This window comes from Ambystoma mexicanum, chromosome 5p (assembly GCF_040938575.1).
Source record: "Ambystoma mexicanum isolate Mex_15411 chromosome 5p, UKY_AmexF1_1, whole genome shotgun sequence".
Taxonomy (NCBI): Eukaryota; Metazoa; Chordata; class Amphibia; order Caudata; family Ambystomatidae; genus Ambystoma; species Ambystoma mexicanum.
In genome coordinates this window covers 1,032,046,448-1,032,060,659 of record NC_090930.1, presented here as the reverse complement: position 1 = coordinate 1,032,060,659, position 14,212 = coordinate 1,032,046,448, and the positions used below count along the sequence as shown (strand labels likewise).

General features: G+C 46.7%; 1 protein-coding gene across 1 annotated transcript in view; it reads left to right on the top strand.

Moving 5' to 3' along the window:
* The window catches only part of EXOC2 (exocyst complex component 2), a 1,591,413-nt gene that overhangs the window by 161,373 nt on the left and 1,415,828 nt on the right, over nt 1-14,212 (top strand). The window contains exon 4 of the mRNA XM_069613520.1: nt 3,704-3,830. Within this exon, the coding sequence (XP_069469621.1) occupies nt 3,704-3,830 (127 nt within the window). The remainder of the gene's footprint in view (nt 1-3,703; nt 3,831-14,212) is intronic.

Genomic DNA, 14,212 nt, shown 5'->3' with positions numbered 1-14,212 from the left:
ACTGCTCTTCTTGTAGCACTAACATCTGCCTGCAGGGTTAACGAGTTGCAGGCTCTTTCATGCAAACCTCCCTATACTACTTTTATAAGGATAAAATAGTCTTGAGAGTTAAACCATCTCTCTTGCTGAAAGTAGTTTCTGATTTTCATTAATCACAAAAAATAACACTTCCAACGTTCTACTCTACTCCTCATTTGGGCAAAGAGGAAGAGAGGTTCCATAGACTAGACCCAAAAAGAGCTCTTAGTTTTTTTACATTGCAATAATGGCAAAATTGTGCCAGGATGACCAGCTTTTTGTGGGTTATACTGGTCCTAAATTAGGACTACCAGTGACTATACAGACTATTTCCCGGTGGATTACACCGGCTATTGGAGTGTTACAGACTTGCTGGGAAAGACCCGCCAGAAGGGATTCGAGCCCATTCCACGAGGGCCATGGCAACTTCCCCGTCTCTTCAGAGGGGTGTCCAGTAGTTGACATTTGCTCAGCCACAACTTGGGCGACAGTGCATACTTTTGTCAAACACTACTGCTTAGACTCCTTCATCTGAAGAAGGCCTTTTTGCCAAGTCAGTCCTCCATTCCATTCATGATAAAACTTAATAGTACTGCCTCCTCCAAATTGCCACTGATTCGGGAGACTATCAAAGATGAGGAATACATGGGAGGACACAATTCATTCGAAGAACCAAGTTACTTACCAACTGTAACGTTCATTCGACTGGATGTTCCTCCCACGTATTAATCATCGCCCCTCCCACCGTACAATTTACGTGAATTACACTTTGTGTTTTCCGGAGAGCTTGCAGTTTGGGGTACGCTGAATAGTTCCTCGAATAATGGAACGAAAAAACAGAACTGAAGGCAACCGGCGCGACACAAGCTACTTATACTACTGATGACGTCGACACGCTACAGCGGCCCTCGAGGGACATCGACGTCACGACATCGTGCACAGCACCCTCTGCAAAGAAAATATTTCCGAAGCAGCCAAGCTGGCAAAACATGTATCATAGATGGGGAATATGTGAGAGGAACATCCAGTCGAAAGAACGTTACAGTTAGTAAGTAACTTGTTCTTCTCCAGCACAGTGTAAGTCCCTACAAATTGGGACATCTCTTTAGCAAAAGCTTCCCCAAATAGGGGTCCTTGTACAGATTTGCCTGCCTCATAGTTCGCCAGGTCTCCCAGCTTGCTGTCTATTTTAAGTAGCAAACTGCGCTGTTTTTCTGATGATGGCGCACAGCTGGTATTGCCAAGCAGGCATACCACTCTCTGTGCCCAACTAGCTAGGGTAGTTGCATCCATGGGTTTGCCTGTGTCCTTGGCCCTCCCTGCCAGGTCCATATTTTTTGCTAGAGGTCTGACTATGTCGAGGACCTTGTCCCAGCAATTCTTCCAGGCTCGGTCCACCCCTCGTCTGACGTCTTTAGTCACCTTCGTAACGAATGGGACAATATTGGCATTCAGTTTGGGGGTGTCCATTACTTTGCTGGGCAATTCCGGCCTCGCGCACTCATCCCTCATTCGGAAGCGTACCTCTTTTTTTAAGGGCTTCCTAATACGCTGTGTCATATATTGTGAGGGCAGCCATTCTGTCGATTTTAGGTGGCATATGCTATCGGAGTCAAACATGTCGCTCATGTCATCCCCTACTTCCGTTGTGGCTCTGGGCAACATTGGCGTTTTGTTGGCGCTAGTGAAGTCCACTAAACTGTTATCGTCTTGATAGCTCTCATCGTCTTCCCCATCCTCCAAGGGAGTCTCGCCATCATTTAGCGTCCCCTGTGTTTTTCCCTCCTTGGGCTGGTACTGCCAGTTTCCCAAGAAAAGCGGATTTTATCTTACTGAATGGGTTGCCTTCCTCCTGGGGTGGCTGTAGGCCCCCAGCTTTGTGGTCCGGGGTCGGTGGGGGGGGTAGAAGATGGGGTGCTCTTCCAGGTCCTTAACTCCCCCTTAGACACTCCCGTTCCTTTAGGGTGTGATGCCAAGGTACCTTCACCTGGGCTAAGCTCTCTTTTCTTCGGAGCCATGTTTTTTGTAGCAATGAGGGATTTGAGTGCTTGCCGGCGTTCCTGAATGGTCTGGACTCCTTGTGATACGGCTATGGCAAGTGAGTCCCCCAGCACCTTTCTAAAACACAGAAACAAGTCTAGATCTATCTCTTGCTCTTCCTCACTTTAATCAGGAGACGAACTGTCAGGCTATGTGTGTGCCATCAGCTTGAAATTGGGCACTTGTAGTGAGTATTTTGTGCCCTTGTGCCAAAGTATTCCTGAACGTTGCAGGCTGTGAGGAGGGAGCAGGCTGTCTTAATAAAACCCTGTGGACTGTAGCGTGTACAAGGAAAACTTCCCTGCATCTTATTCGTGTTTCAGGGATCTGCGCCTGCTTTGAAAGCGGTAGGTGCTTTCCTCATCCTGCATGCTTTACATTGCTTAGGTGGCCGAGATCCCTGCTGGGATCGCACGTGCCACTGTGTGGCAAGGGAAATTGAGGCTCCCTTTTTCTAACCCCTGACTGCCGATCGAAGCGCGACCCGGGGGGGGGGGGTGCACTGGTCACCAAATTCAAGCATTGTTGTTCACAGTCCTGGTGCAGTCCCCGAGTGTCACTTAAGATACAGAACCTAACCGCGCACACTAAGCGGTTGCATGCCGCCAGGCGCGCCCCCAGTACTCCCCTTATACTATATGCGGCGGCAGAGGGTGGAGGAATGTCAGCTATGGAAGCACTGACTCCGTACCTGTCTTGCCTAAAATAAGGGTTTGCTGAATCCTGTGTAATCGTTTGCACGCACACAGGTTGCGCAATGACTCTCTTTAGTATTGACCAACGTCGTAGACAATCTCAATTTCTGTTACCAGCGTACACCAATGAAACTCTTTAGTATTGACTAAAGTCGCAATTCGGATTACCTAAGTACACTAATGCCAAGCTACAGCAATGTCAAAACTACAGCAAAATGTACCTTTCTGCTTGGAAGAGCAGCAAAGAAAGAGGAGTAGTTATGGACAGGACATGACTTGTGTAGTGTGCTGGGCCAGGATTGATTGTTTGAAGAAGCACAAAACTGCAGGAACACTGTGGACTTCTGGGGATTGGTAGTCCCTGAAAATGTGGTGGTAGTTTCGTTGTTTTGCTTGTATACTGTTTCTTTCAAATCAATTTTTTTAAAGGCTCCTGTGAATTAAATAGTTCAGCATAATTTTTGCTCCGGTCTTGATAAAGAATCTATTGTCTGAACACCCCATTTCATCTACCCAGTTGCCCATTTTATGAAAGTCTCTTTTTCTATTACAGAGGTGAGATTTTCTAGTCTTTTCTAATTAGTGGATTGCCTTTAAATATTTGATTAAATGTCTGTTATAAAACCTTGATTGGACATTTATTTTACTTTTTAATCGTATTAAACTGTTTGGGTTGCTACTGGCATCAGCTCACATCTCTCCTGAATATCTAGCCTGCCCTTGGCCTATGCCACCAAAAGAGGCTATAGGAGGTATACCTTTCGGGAGGGATCCGTTTTTCTTTCGTGATTGGGATCACCATTTTTTTTGGGGTAGTGTTCGTCTGGATAGGTGGTTCAGCCCGTTACTCAACCCCGTACTACTGCAGGGCAGTAATCATTTTGTCACAGTGGTATACTCGGACACATGTTTCCTGCCCGACTTCATGACATGTGATTTGTTTTCTTCAGGTATATTGGATCAATCTGCTGTGTGGGTTGAAGAAATGAATTATTATGACATGCGTACTGACCGGAACAAAGGTATTTCCCCGCTCTCCCTACGACCAGCTAATCCTCTTGGCATCGATATAGACAAGTGAGTATGAGATTTTAGTTACATGCTCTTCCTGTAATTCTTATTGTTTGTGTTGCCCGCTGTGCAGGCCTCAAAGTTCGATGGAGGGATAAACAATTGACTACAAACATCACAACTAGACCTGGGCACAGTACCTCCTCCTCCAGCAAGGTTCCCTGCAATTTTGAAATATGTAATTCTTATTACTTCTAGTTTGGTTTTTGTGCATTCTTCAGGACCACTCCTTTTAAAATGTCTGCATTTGAAAGATTGCCTGTATTGCATGTATTGAAGTGTGTGTGTTTAACCTTGAGAGTGTAGATGCAAAGAACAAGATGACAAGATGGTAAATAACTTTGGAGGGTGTCAGTGGTTACTGATGAATGTTTGTAATAGAGGGGTGTAAATACATGTTTCCCACAAGTATATGGGAGTAACCGAGCATGACAAGGAAGCCAAAATCAACCAAAGGGAGTTACGGGGGGTTCCCCCCTGCAACACCCCATACAGAAAATGTTAACAATAATGGGTTAAAATGGTGTATTGTATAGCACACATTTCGTGAACTAATTGCTTAAGAGTTATAGGGTGACTCTTGAAAAAATCCAGTAGATGCAAGTCACCAACAGTGCAACGAAACAGTTTCCAATGGATTTCCATGATGCCTTTGCCCACAATATTTCCCACTATAAAAACATGTCATGCTGGCTACGCTTCTAGATGACCATGCTGGTGACACCAACATTTGCTAGTGTTCCCGTATAAGAACATACTTCTGTTTGCTTTGCCAGCAAAAGATGTCATGCCACAGTAGGAAAACATGTCCAGACTTACTGCCCTAATGTAGGCCACGATGGCCATTTAACAATAGTAATCATGTTGGCTTTACCCTTGATGCCCAGTACAAATGCTATGGCACAGCAAGAAAATCTATCCAGTCTGGCTGTCGCTGCGCACATGTACCCTCCTCCGCCACAAATCAGAGGCCTGCCCCCCAGCACACACATTCATACACATTCACATGTGCACCCATATAGCATTCATACACACTTATTGACGAGCACAACCAAACAGCCTATACCCACTCATTCACACAGCAGGGAGAGCTTCTTGGTTCCTGCACATGCGCAGTGGAGCTGCAGCACCTCCAGCTCAGCTACTCTAGGCCTCTGGATATGTGGGGAGTAGCAGGAATGCCCCCAAGGCACTATCTACTCCGTGATACCCCACGCCATGGCTCATTGGGCATGCACTCCGGAGGTACTTAACTGTCAAAGAAAATCACGTTTCTCTGTACAGTTAAAGCCAGCGCAGGATTAGCTGAGCAAGTACTCCGTGTTTTCACCTGGCTTACTTGGCTCAACCATAATGGATAGCAGGTCAGCGTCCTGTTGCCCATTATGGATGAGCTGCCTCTGGTGGGGTGTTCTCATTACTCCTCCCCATGTAATGGTTCCTGACCTATGGTCATAGTGACCTATGACCGGTTAGGCTAGTGTTAAGCAAACAAGCTACTGTAGTTTTTAGGTGTATTACTGTTTGAAATTGGCTTTTCCTAACAAGTTTGTTACCTGTAGTTTGATTATCGTTGACAAACCAGGGTTATCTGTGGTTTCTATGGAATCGCCCATGATATTTACTGGCGTCTTCCCAATTTCTTTTACACATTGTGTGCTTTCTCCTGCACTTTGTCCAGTGGTAGACGGAAAGCACTCGCTGCTTTCAAAATACTTCCTTTGTAAACAGAGACGCCTTTTTATAGACTTGCCCTTAAAATAACATTTCTTTGGGTTGGAAGCTCTCATTATAGACCTGAACCAAGGCTTAATGTCTTTTTGACTTGGTTTACAGCAGATTACACAGTGTGAAATGTTATAAACTTATTTGCCCGATGACCTTGATTAATGGCAGTCGTTTAAAAATGACTGTGGTTAGCAGGAGCAGCATTTGTAATGCAACCCTTGCTGGTTCATTTTTTTGTGATGGATGACTTAATTTCTTGCAGGGGTGGGGGAGGGAAGGGCAGCCGAATAGAGGTTAGAATAATTGAAGCTGGAAAGTTTATGGACGTTTGCCAGAAGTGACTGATCAAATTCTACAACCGAGAACATCTATTTGAAACGAAAGCATCAACCTTAGTCAAACTTTCTTGTGTAGGAAAAGTGAACAGGACAATACAACGTTTCCATTGCAGCTCCGCAATAGAAGTTGATACGTCCTGAATCATCTGGTGTGTTGCGCTTCTTTGCTTCTTCAATGATAGAAAAGTATTCTCTTATTTAATTGTATTAGGAAAAAAACATTAGTCAATCGGGCGGTGCTTCAGAACGGTGTGAGATCTGACCATTGGTGTCGGAAGCCTTTTGTGTGTGTTTCCCTAAGATCTACGAAATCATTTGGTGTGTGTGTACATGTCTAGATGAATGTAGCCAGAATGCGGGTTAGCAATGTACGACTCACACGCTGATTTCCAAGTGAACCCTAGCCACTCCCTTGATATGGAGGGACCATTGTAGATTACAGAAAAACCAAGATTCATTAATCTTTCAATCCTTCAACTCTCATTTTAGATAATTGAGTGAAGCCAGCCTATTATTGCATATTAGTGATTTCTTTATTTGTTGGAATGGGCACCGTCTAGATGGACTGCATGTAGGTGACAAAACTCATTTCTTATTGCCCACTGCAAAGCTGCCAAATAGTAGTCGTTTTACAATTGCTACTGACCTGATCTTCTCTCAACTGATGACTAAACATTGATGTATGTATTACCCCAAAGCTGTTTTATTGTAACGGCCACTTCTAGTGTTTTTAATTGGATAAAGGTGAACTGCTGCATTCTGCAGATGAATCTCGGTGTGTGGTATTCAAACCAGCTGTCTGTAAATTGAGAAACAAAAACTCTTTTGGAGATGGCTTCTTGGCCAGATGCAAGCCACTCAAGTTTTGGACTGTGCTAATAAATGCTCAGTTGCATTCCCAAATGTTTGCTTCAGTGAGACCAGAATCTCCTGTTGGAATGTAGTCCCTTACCGGAAGGGTAAACGTCAAACCTATTTGTCCATGTTAACTCCTATTTTATCGAACTTTTTCCTCGCTCTCCTCCACTCATAGTTCATGGGTGTCGCACCAGCTAGTGGTGGATGCTACCAAGCTAATCTCTAGTGGAGAACCTTCATTACTTGCCATATGCCTCTTTCTTTTTTATACTTCAAGGAGGCCATGTTTCACGAAGTGCAATCGTTATAGGTCAACATCTCTTTATTGGACCATCAGGCTTGCAGTTAGTGGCCCAGACAGCTGCACACGGTTCTAGCCTGTTTGCAGATTAGCAGCCCATCTTTCTGAAATCAGATCATCCTACATGAGGAATTACTTTAATTATCCTGTTCCACAGTAATCAGTTCCATTGGCCTTCTCAAGTAGAGGCAATCCGAATCCAGTGTTTGATGCAGTTCCTGGGATAACTTTGGTCTCAAGTTGCCAAAAAGGCCCCCTATCATCCGCACCTCCTCAGAGGTATTCTCCCTTTCCTCACCTTCCCCCAGAAACTCAATTTTTCCAGAACTCTGGTCCTTTCTAGGCTTGACTACTGCAACATCCTCTTCCTCAATCCTCCTTCATCCTCCCTTCGTTCCGTTCAGCTAATCCAGAATAGGACTGCAAGACTTATTCTTGGTCTCAAGCCCAGGGACCACATCTCTCCAGGCCTAGTTTCTCTCCACTGGCACCCAGTTGTTGCTAGGATCAAATTCAAGACCCGCTGCATCATCCACAAGGCTTTCTGGGGACTGAGATCCCGATGCATCCAACTCTCTCACCCTAAATACCTCCCTGCTAGAGCCCTTCAGTCTGCCTGCTCCAACTCTTTGCAAATCTGTCACTTCTTTAAGCAAAGAGTGGGGGCTAGATGTCTCTGCGTCAGGAGCTTCCCTCTGGAATGGTCACCCTGCCCGACTCAGGCTTGAGCCGGATCTCCTTAAGTTCCAGACGCTACTCAAGATGCTCCTTTCTCCTCCTCCATCCCCCGCTCCCCTGCTAACTCCTTCCTCCTCATCTATGACTGGCTCCTGGTTAAACAGGGTCCCACCCCCCCCAAAACCCCAGACCCCACCCCTTCCCTGTGCTTTACCTGCTATCCACTCCAACATGCCCTTGGGCCTCCCCGTTATACATGCACTTCGCCCCTTTACCCTTCCCACATTAGTACTTTATGCGCTTACCTGCACTTCCCACCTCCCGCCTCCTCGCACTTCTTGTTATGCGCTTGCACGATCCGAATGTCACAAGCCCTAATAGGACCTTTATTGTATCTTTCTCCCTTGTTCCCCTCCACCCTTTGTTGCCTTGTGGTGCCTTGCCATGTCAGTTGTTGTATAGGCGCCTTACAAATATCCAATAAATAAATAAAGTGCATGAGAGTAGGCCACTTTTTTCTTTTTCTTTTTTTTAACCCATTCTGCAATCAAATGGGTATCTGCTGGTGTTGATTTGTATTCTCTCTGAACGTTTTTCAGAGGTCTTTGGGACCAATTAGAGGCTGCTGATCTGCATCACAAATGTGTCATTAATGTCTGCCCCACTATTGTGTGTGTGCTCCCACTCGTCGCAAGGCCTTCATATGGCTTTAAGTGTCAAGCATCTCATTGCAGGCACCTGTTGTTTTGTGATGCATCACTTCTGGCAACATCCAATTACTAACTCAGAAACCAGTTTGTCTCCCATTTTGACCCTTAATCATTTTTCTACCACTGTAGCTGTGCCTCATTAATAAATTGCCCAGTCCCATTCGTCCCTTTCTCTCTCAGGAAAACATGTCCCTTTTGGCCTCAGCCCTCGTCAACTCGCAGCTTGATTATTGTAACATTCTACTGGCCAGCACTTCCCAATCGTCTCTGGCCTTCAAGTGACAAAAATGGGGCAGTTTGAGCAGTCCTAGGTCTCACATTTCCGAAGCAAGAAGAGAACTGCATTGGCTGCCCGTGAAGCAACGTGTCTCTCATAAGATCATGGCCCTTACTCGCAAATGCCTGGCCCATGAGGCCCCTATTTATCTTACAGAGCGCCTCAAGCCTTACCTGCCCTCACGTACGCTTAGGTCTCAGAACCAGGCCAGACTCGTCCAGCCTAGATTCCGACTCGCAAGATATGAGGGGACAAACTTTGACGTCCTAGCCCATGCTACCTGGAACTCTATCTTTCCTGATCTCAACAAAAATTCAACCAACGCATGACTTCAAAAAAGGCTAAACCGTTTTGTTCAATTCTCCCTCAATTTAAGCTTTAACCCACGGCTGCCACTCTGACTCTTGATTTCTTTGTTGTTTTGTCTTGTTTGTTCTTTGTGCGCCCTAAGGCCTTCGGGTGAGTTTTAACCAAAAATTCAAAATAAATGTGCCATTTATACTAGTGCAATTACATACCGTTACTGGCTACAATTGTGGACCCCACTAATATTCTGAAAAATAAAAATTGAATACGCTGTAAGGGAATTCACCATGGTCAGAGCTATCTAGTGCCTCTTACTATCGGATGGCTTTGACTTGGTTGAAGGCCCTCCAACCTGGAGTCCGCAGAAAGAAATTAACTCCTCTTGCTGTAACTAGGAAACTATAACTCATGCACAGTTCCCCTCACTTGTCTATCACTTCTTCCCCTTTGGCTTCCTTGCTACTATTTTTTTCCTTGTCTTCTTTTTCATTTCCTTTGCATCCTCTTTAAATGTCTACATGGCCTTGCCTCAACCTATCTCTCTTCCATGGTAACTTTCTAATCCCCTTGCGCTACCCCTGTTTCAAATCTCTTTACTTTCTTTCTGTACCAAATTCCCCATGTGCTCCTTCTCGCTTTCATTCCTTTTCCTTGCTTGCTCCTTAACACTGGAATTCCCTGCCTCTCGATATTCATTCTTCATCTTCCCTTCATGTCTTTCATACTAGTTTATAAAAAAATCTTTCTTTCTAACTAATCATTTACTTTTGTTCATCGTATTGTCCATGTACTCCCTTCATAACAATTTTTTGTACCATTGTTTACTGTGTTGTAAAGAGCTTTGGTGATAGCACTCAATAAATATGTTTCTGATGTTTGTTAATCTGCTTAGAATCACATGCTGTGCATAGGTCCGACATCCAGTGGTCACTGCGGAGTATTGCATTTTGTTTTTCGTAGTCGAAAAGGGGACGTCGACAAGGCGTGTCTGTAACACTATCCCTATAGTGACGTGCGTTGTACCCACAATCCCTCACGCGTCGAGGTCCCTCAGATTGTTTTTTTCCGCCCAGCTTATGGTCGCCTTACGCGGAGCTCCTAGAGAGACATTGCAAAACACTTACTACGGACCTCGGTCCTTAATTTATACTTATTGTTAAAGATCCCTCCCCTCGACGTTAGCTGTGAAGCTGTTTCTCCGCCGAGCAAGTTTTCGACGGAGGGGAAGAGACGGAGGAGATCCTTCGGCGCTGCCGAACACGTGGCCAGGCCTCGCCGGCCAACATACAGTAGGGAGAGTGGGTGTTCGAACTTTTATCTTCTCGTCGAGAATGTCTTTCTTTCTCCCCTATCTTTCCCTTGGGGTTGTTATCACCAGTTTTTATTGCCTCAGCTATGGAGAGGACACCTTTTAAGTTTTGCCCACGCTGTAGGGGCAAATACACTTGGAAGGACAAACACAAGCTCTGTAATCGTTGCTTGCCCCTCGATCATAAAGAGGACAGCTGCGCGGCCTGTAAGCTCTTGAAACCAAGAACTCTTAAAGAACGAAAAGTTAAGAGGTGGGCGGACTACGCTATGTCGAAGTCAGTTTCCTCACCCGCCGCCGCTGTTACAGAAAGTGACGAGGGGGGTGATAACTCGACGTCCGTTACGGAAGTCATTAACCCCCAGAAGGAGCGCTCGCGCTCCTCGACGTCCGTCCCCGGCCCCGACGGGCTCGGCTCACGCCCTGCTTATGGGGATGAACACCCCGGCGACAAGGACGCACACAGACCCCATAGGCCTAAGCACACAACCCACGACTCTTCTTCGTCGAGGACGAAGGATCCATCAGCGCCGAAGGGGACGCAGGGCACTCCGGCGTCTACCTCAGACCGTAAGGGTCTCAAGCCCCACCCGCAAACGCAGCCGCGACCAGCGATTGGGCTTTCATCTAACACGGGCGCTACCTCAAAAACATCCGACGTAACGCTCCATAGAGCGGCCGTCGAGAAACAACGCGTAACGCAGGCAACGTCGACTCCAGAACCCTCTACTGACGAACTCGTTGTCAAGAATTGTTTCCGAAGACAAGCGTAAGCGGACGACGAAACAGACGTCGAATACCGCACCAAAAGATATAGAAACGCCGAAAAAGCACAAGAGTAGCCAGGAACTGACCCCTTCATCTAAGGGCACTTCTGAACTACCGGAGGGCTTTTCTGAGGGCGACGGAAACCTTTTGTCGACGTTGTGGGAGCATTCAAAGCGTTTTGAAGGTGAAAACACTGATTTCCCCCCTCTAGACTATTCAGGGGTTCCCCATGAGACCCTTGAAAGACTCCATTCTTGTATGGAAAAAATTGAAAGGTTTTTGGGTAGCCAAAACCCACCCACACCCTAAAGACCAAGAGAATGGACCCAGGATGACCCTAGGGTCAAGATTCCTAGGCTGTTTCCCCCTTCTACAGACGCATATGACCTCACTGAAGAGGAGCAATACCTCCAGGAAGATGAGGAATGTTTGGGTGGAGAGGAAGTACATGAGGAAGAGGGGTTTGAAGAAGACCCTTACACTAGTGCAGGAGCTTTTGAAGAAGATACAGCTACCTCACATCCCTGGCAATCCCCATCAGTGCAGCCTTGGCAATCCCCATCAGTGCACTCAGACCCTGATGTCTTTCACCCTTCTCCTCCCAAGGACTCACCTATTGGAAACAACCTCCCCCATAGATGACCAACCTTCACTTAATGCACTATTGCGCAAGGCAGCAGCGCATTTTGAAATAGACACAGGGGAGACTCTTCCGGACATAGACTTTGTAGAAAAAGTTATTAAAGAAAAAGCCCCGGTTAGTCAATCTATTCCGCTCCTGGCTTCCATAAGGAGAAGAATAACTCCTTCCCTTTCCAATCCGGCCTTAGTCAGAGGGGTAAACCCTCGGATAGAAAAGCTCTTCAGCCCTTCGTCCTCTGACCCTTTGTACATCACGGGACATTCTATTCCGGACTCCCTTGTAGTTACTAATACAAGAAAAAGAGCAGGGGTACCACTATCCACTAGTGAGGCACCACCTGACAAAGAGGGCAAGAAGCTCTATGCACTTGGGAAGAGAATCACGACCTCTGCCGCCTTCTCAACTAGGATTGCAAATAACAATTCCCTACTAGCTAGCTACGCAGATGCACAGTGGAGCAAGCTGCGCAGCGAAGCAGAGGACGCACCAGAACCCCTGCGTTCGCGCCTGCTGGCTATAATCTCAGAGGGAACTCTTGTAAACCAGGGCATCGTAAAGAACTCCTTAGATGCCGCAGAGACGGCTGGCCGTTCCCTGGTTCAGGGAATACTTCTCAAACGCCATGTCTGGTTGCGCAATTCGGGATTTAAGCCGGAAACCCAGGCTTCCCTGATCAATAAGCCCATAGAACAAACACATCTGTTTGGGAAAGCAGTTGATGAAGCCCTAGAACATGCGAAGAAAGAGTTTGATACCATCAAGACTCTTGACCAAATTTCTAGGCCACCTAACAGACGTAGCTATGGCAATAGACGCTCCTTTCGTGGCCAACGCCAGCAGCAAAGCCAACAGCAATTTTACTCTGCTACCAACTGGCCCTCTAACCAAAGCACCCAGTTCAGTCAAAGAGGCCAACGTCGTGGCAAAGGAAGAGGTCGCGGCTCCAGTCCCAAAGGCCCCACGCCCAATACCAACAAATGACCCGAAGATTCGGGTCCCCTCCCATGCATCACCGGTCGGGGGCCGGCTAACATCGTTCCTTTCAGCATGGGAGGGAATAACGTCAGACCGCTGGGTATTATCCACCATAGCCCACGGATACTGCATCGAATTCAACGGTTCCCCGAAATACAGACCCCCACGGAACCGACGCATGACACCGGAACACCTCACTATTCTTCTTCAAGAAGTAGAAGAGCTACTGAAAAAAGAAGCTATAGAGGCTGTCCCCCTATCTCAGGTAACAAAAGGTATTTATTCAGTGTACTTCCTTGTACCCAAAAAGGATTTAACCATGCGCCCTGTATTAGATCTGCGCCCAGCGAACAAGTTTGTCAGACCCCAAAAGTTTCGTATGGTAACCTTGCAGGAAGTAATCCCACTGTTATCACAGGGGGATTACATGACAACACTAGACATGAAAGATGCATACTTTCATATTTTAATGTTGCCAGCGCACAGAAAATACCTCAGGTTCAAGATAGAGGACAAACACTACCAGTTCAGAGTACTACCCTTCGGGATAGCATCTGCACCAAGGGTATTCACGAAAGTACTGGCAGTGGCAGCGGCCCACCTGCGCAGGTTATCCATCCCGGTATACCCTTACCTCGACGACTGGCTCATAACAGGGGATTCTTACGAAACATGCTTCTCCAATACCCAAAAGACCGTAGACCTTTTGTCCCAACTGGGCTTCTCCATCAACGAAAAGAAGTCCAGCTTAGACCCCAGCCAAATCAAACAATTCCTAGGGGCTCTAATTCGAACAAAGGACGGCCTCGTCATCCCCTCCAACGAGAGGGTCCAAAACATGCTGTTTCAGATCCCCAGTTATGTGGCAGGTCGAGAGGTGACGGTACGCAAAGCAATGCGCTTGCTAGGGATGATGGCGTCATGTATTTATTTGGTACCTCACGCGCGCCTGCGCATGCGCCCAATGCAAGAGTGGCTTTACAGCCAGTGGTGTCAGGCCAGCGGACAATGGGACGATCTAGTGGTGGTCTCGCAGGCCTTGGTTCTCTCGCTACGGTGGTGGACAAAGGAATACCTGTTATTGGGGAAAACTTTTGCCACACCCACAGTGGAAGCCACTCTAACCACAGACGCATCCCTTACAGGATGGGGGGCTCACCTATCCCATCAGACTGCTCACGGAGTATGGACTCCGAGCTTAGCATCCAAGCATATAAACCTGCTGGAACTACTAGCGGTGTTCAAAGCACTAAAAGCCTTTCAGGAACACTTACAAGGAAAGACAGTGATGGTCCTCACAGACAGCACCACAGCCATGTACTACCTCAACAAGCAAGGGGGCACTCACTCTCCAGGACTGTCCAAGCTGTCCCAGAATATATGGAAGTGGGCTCTCAAACACAACATGTTCCTACTATCACAACATGTACCAGGGGAACTCAATCTGCTAGCAGACAAACTCAGCAGAGACTTTCCCCTGCCCAAAGAGTACGAATG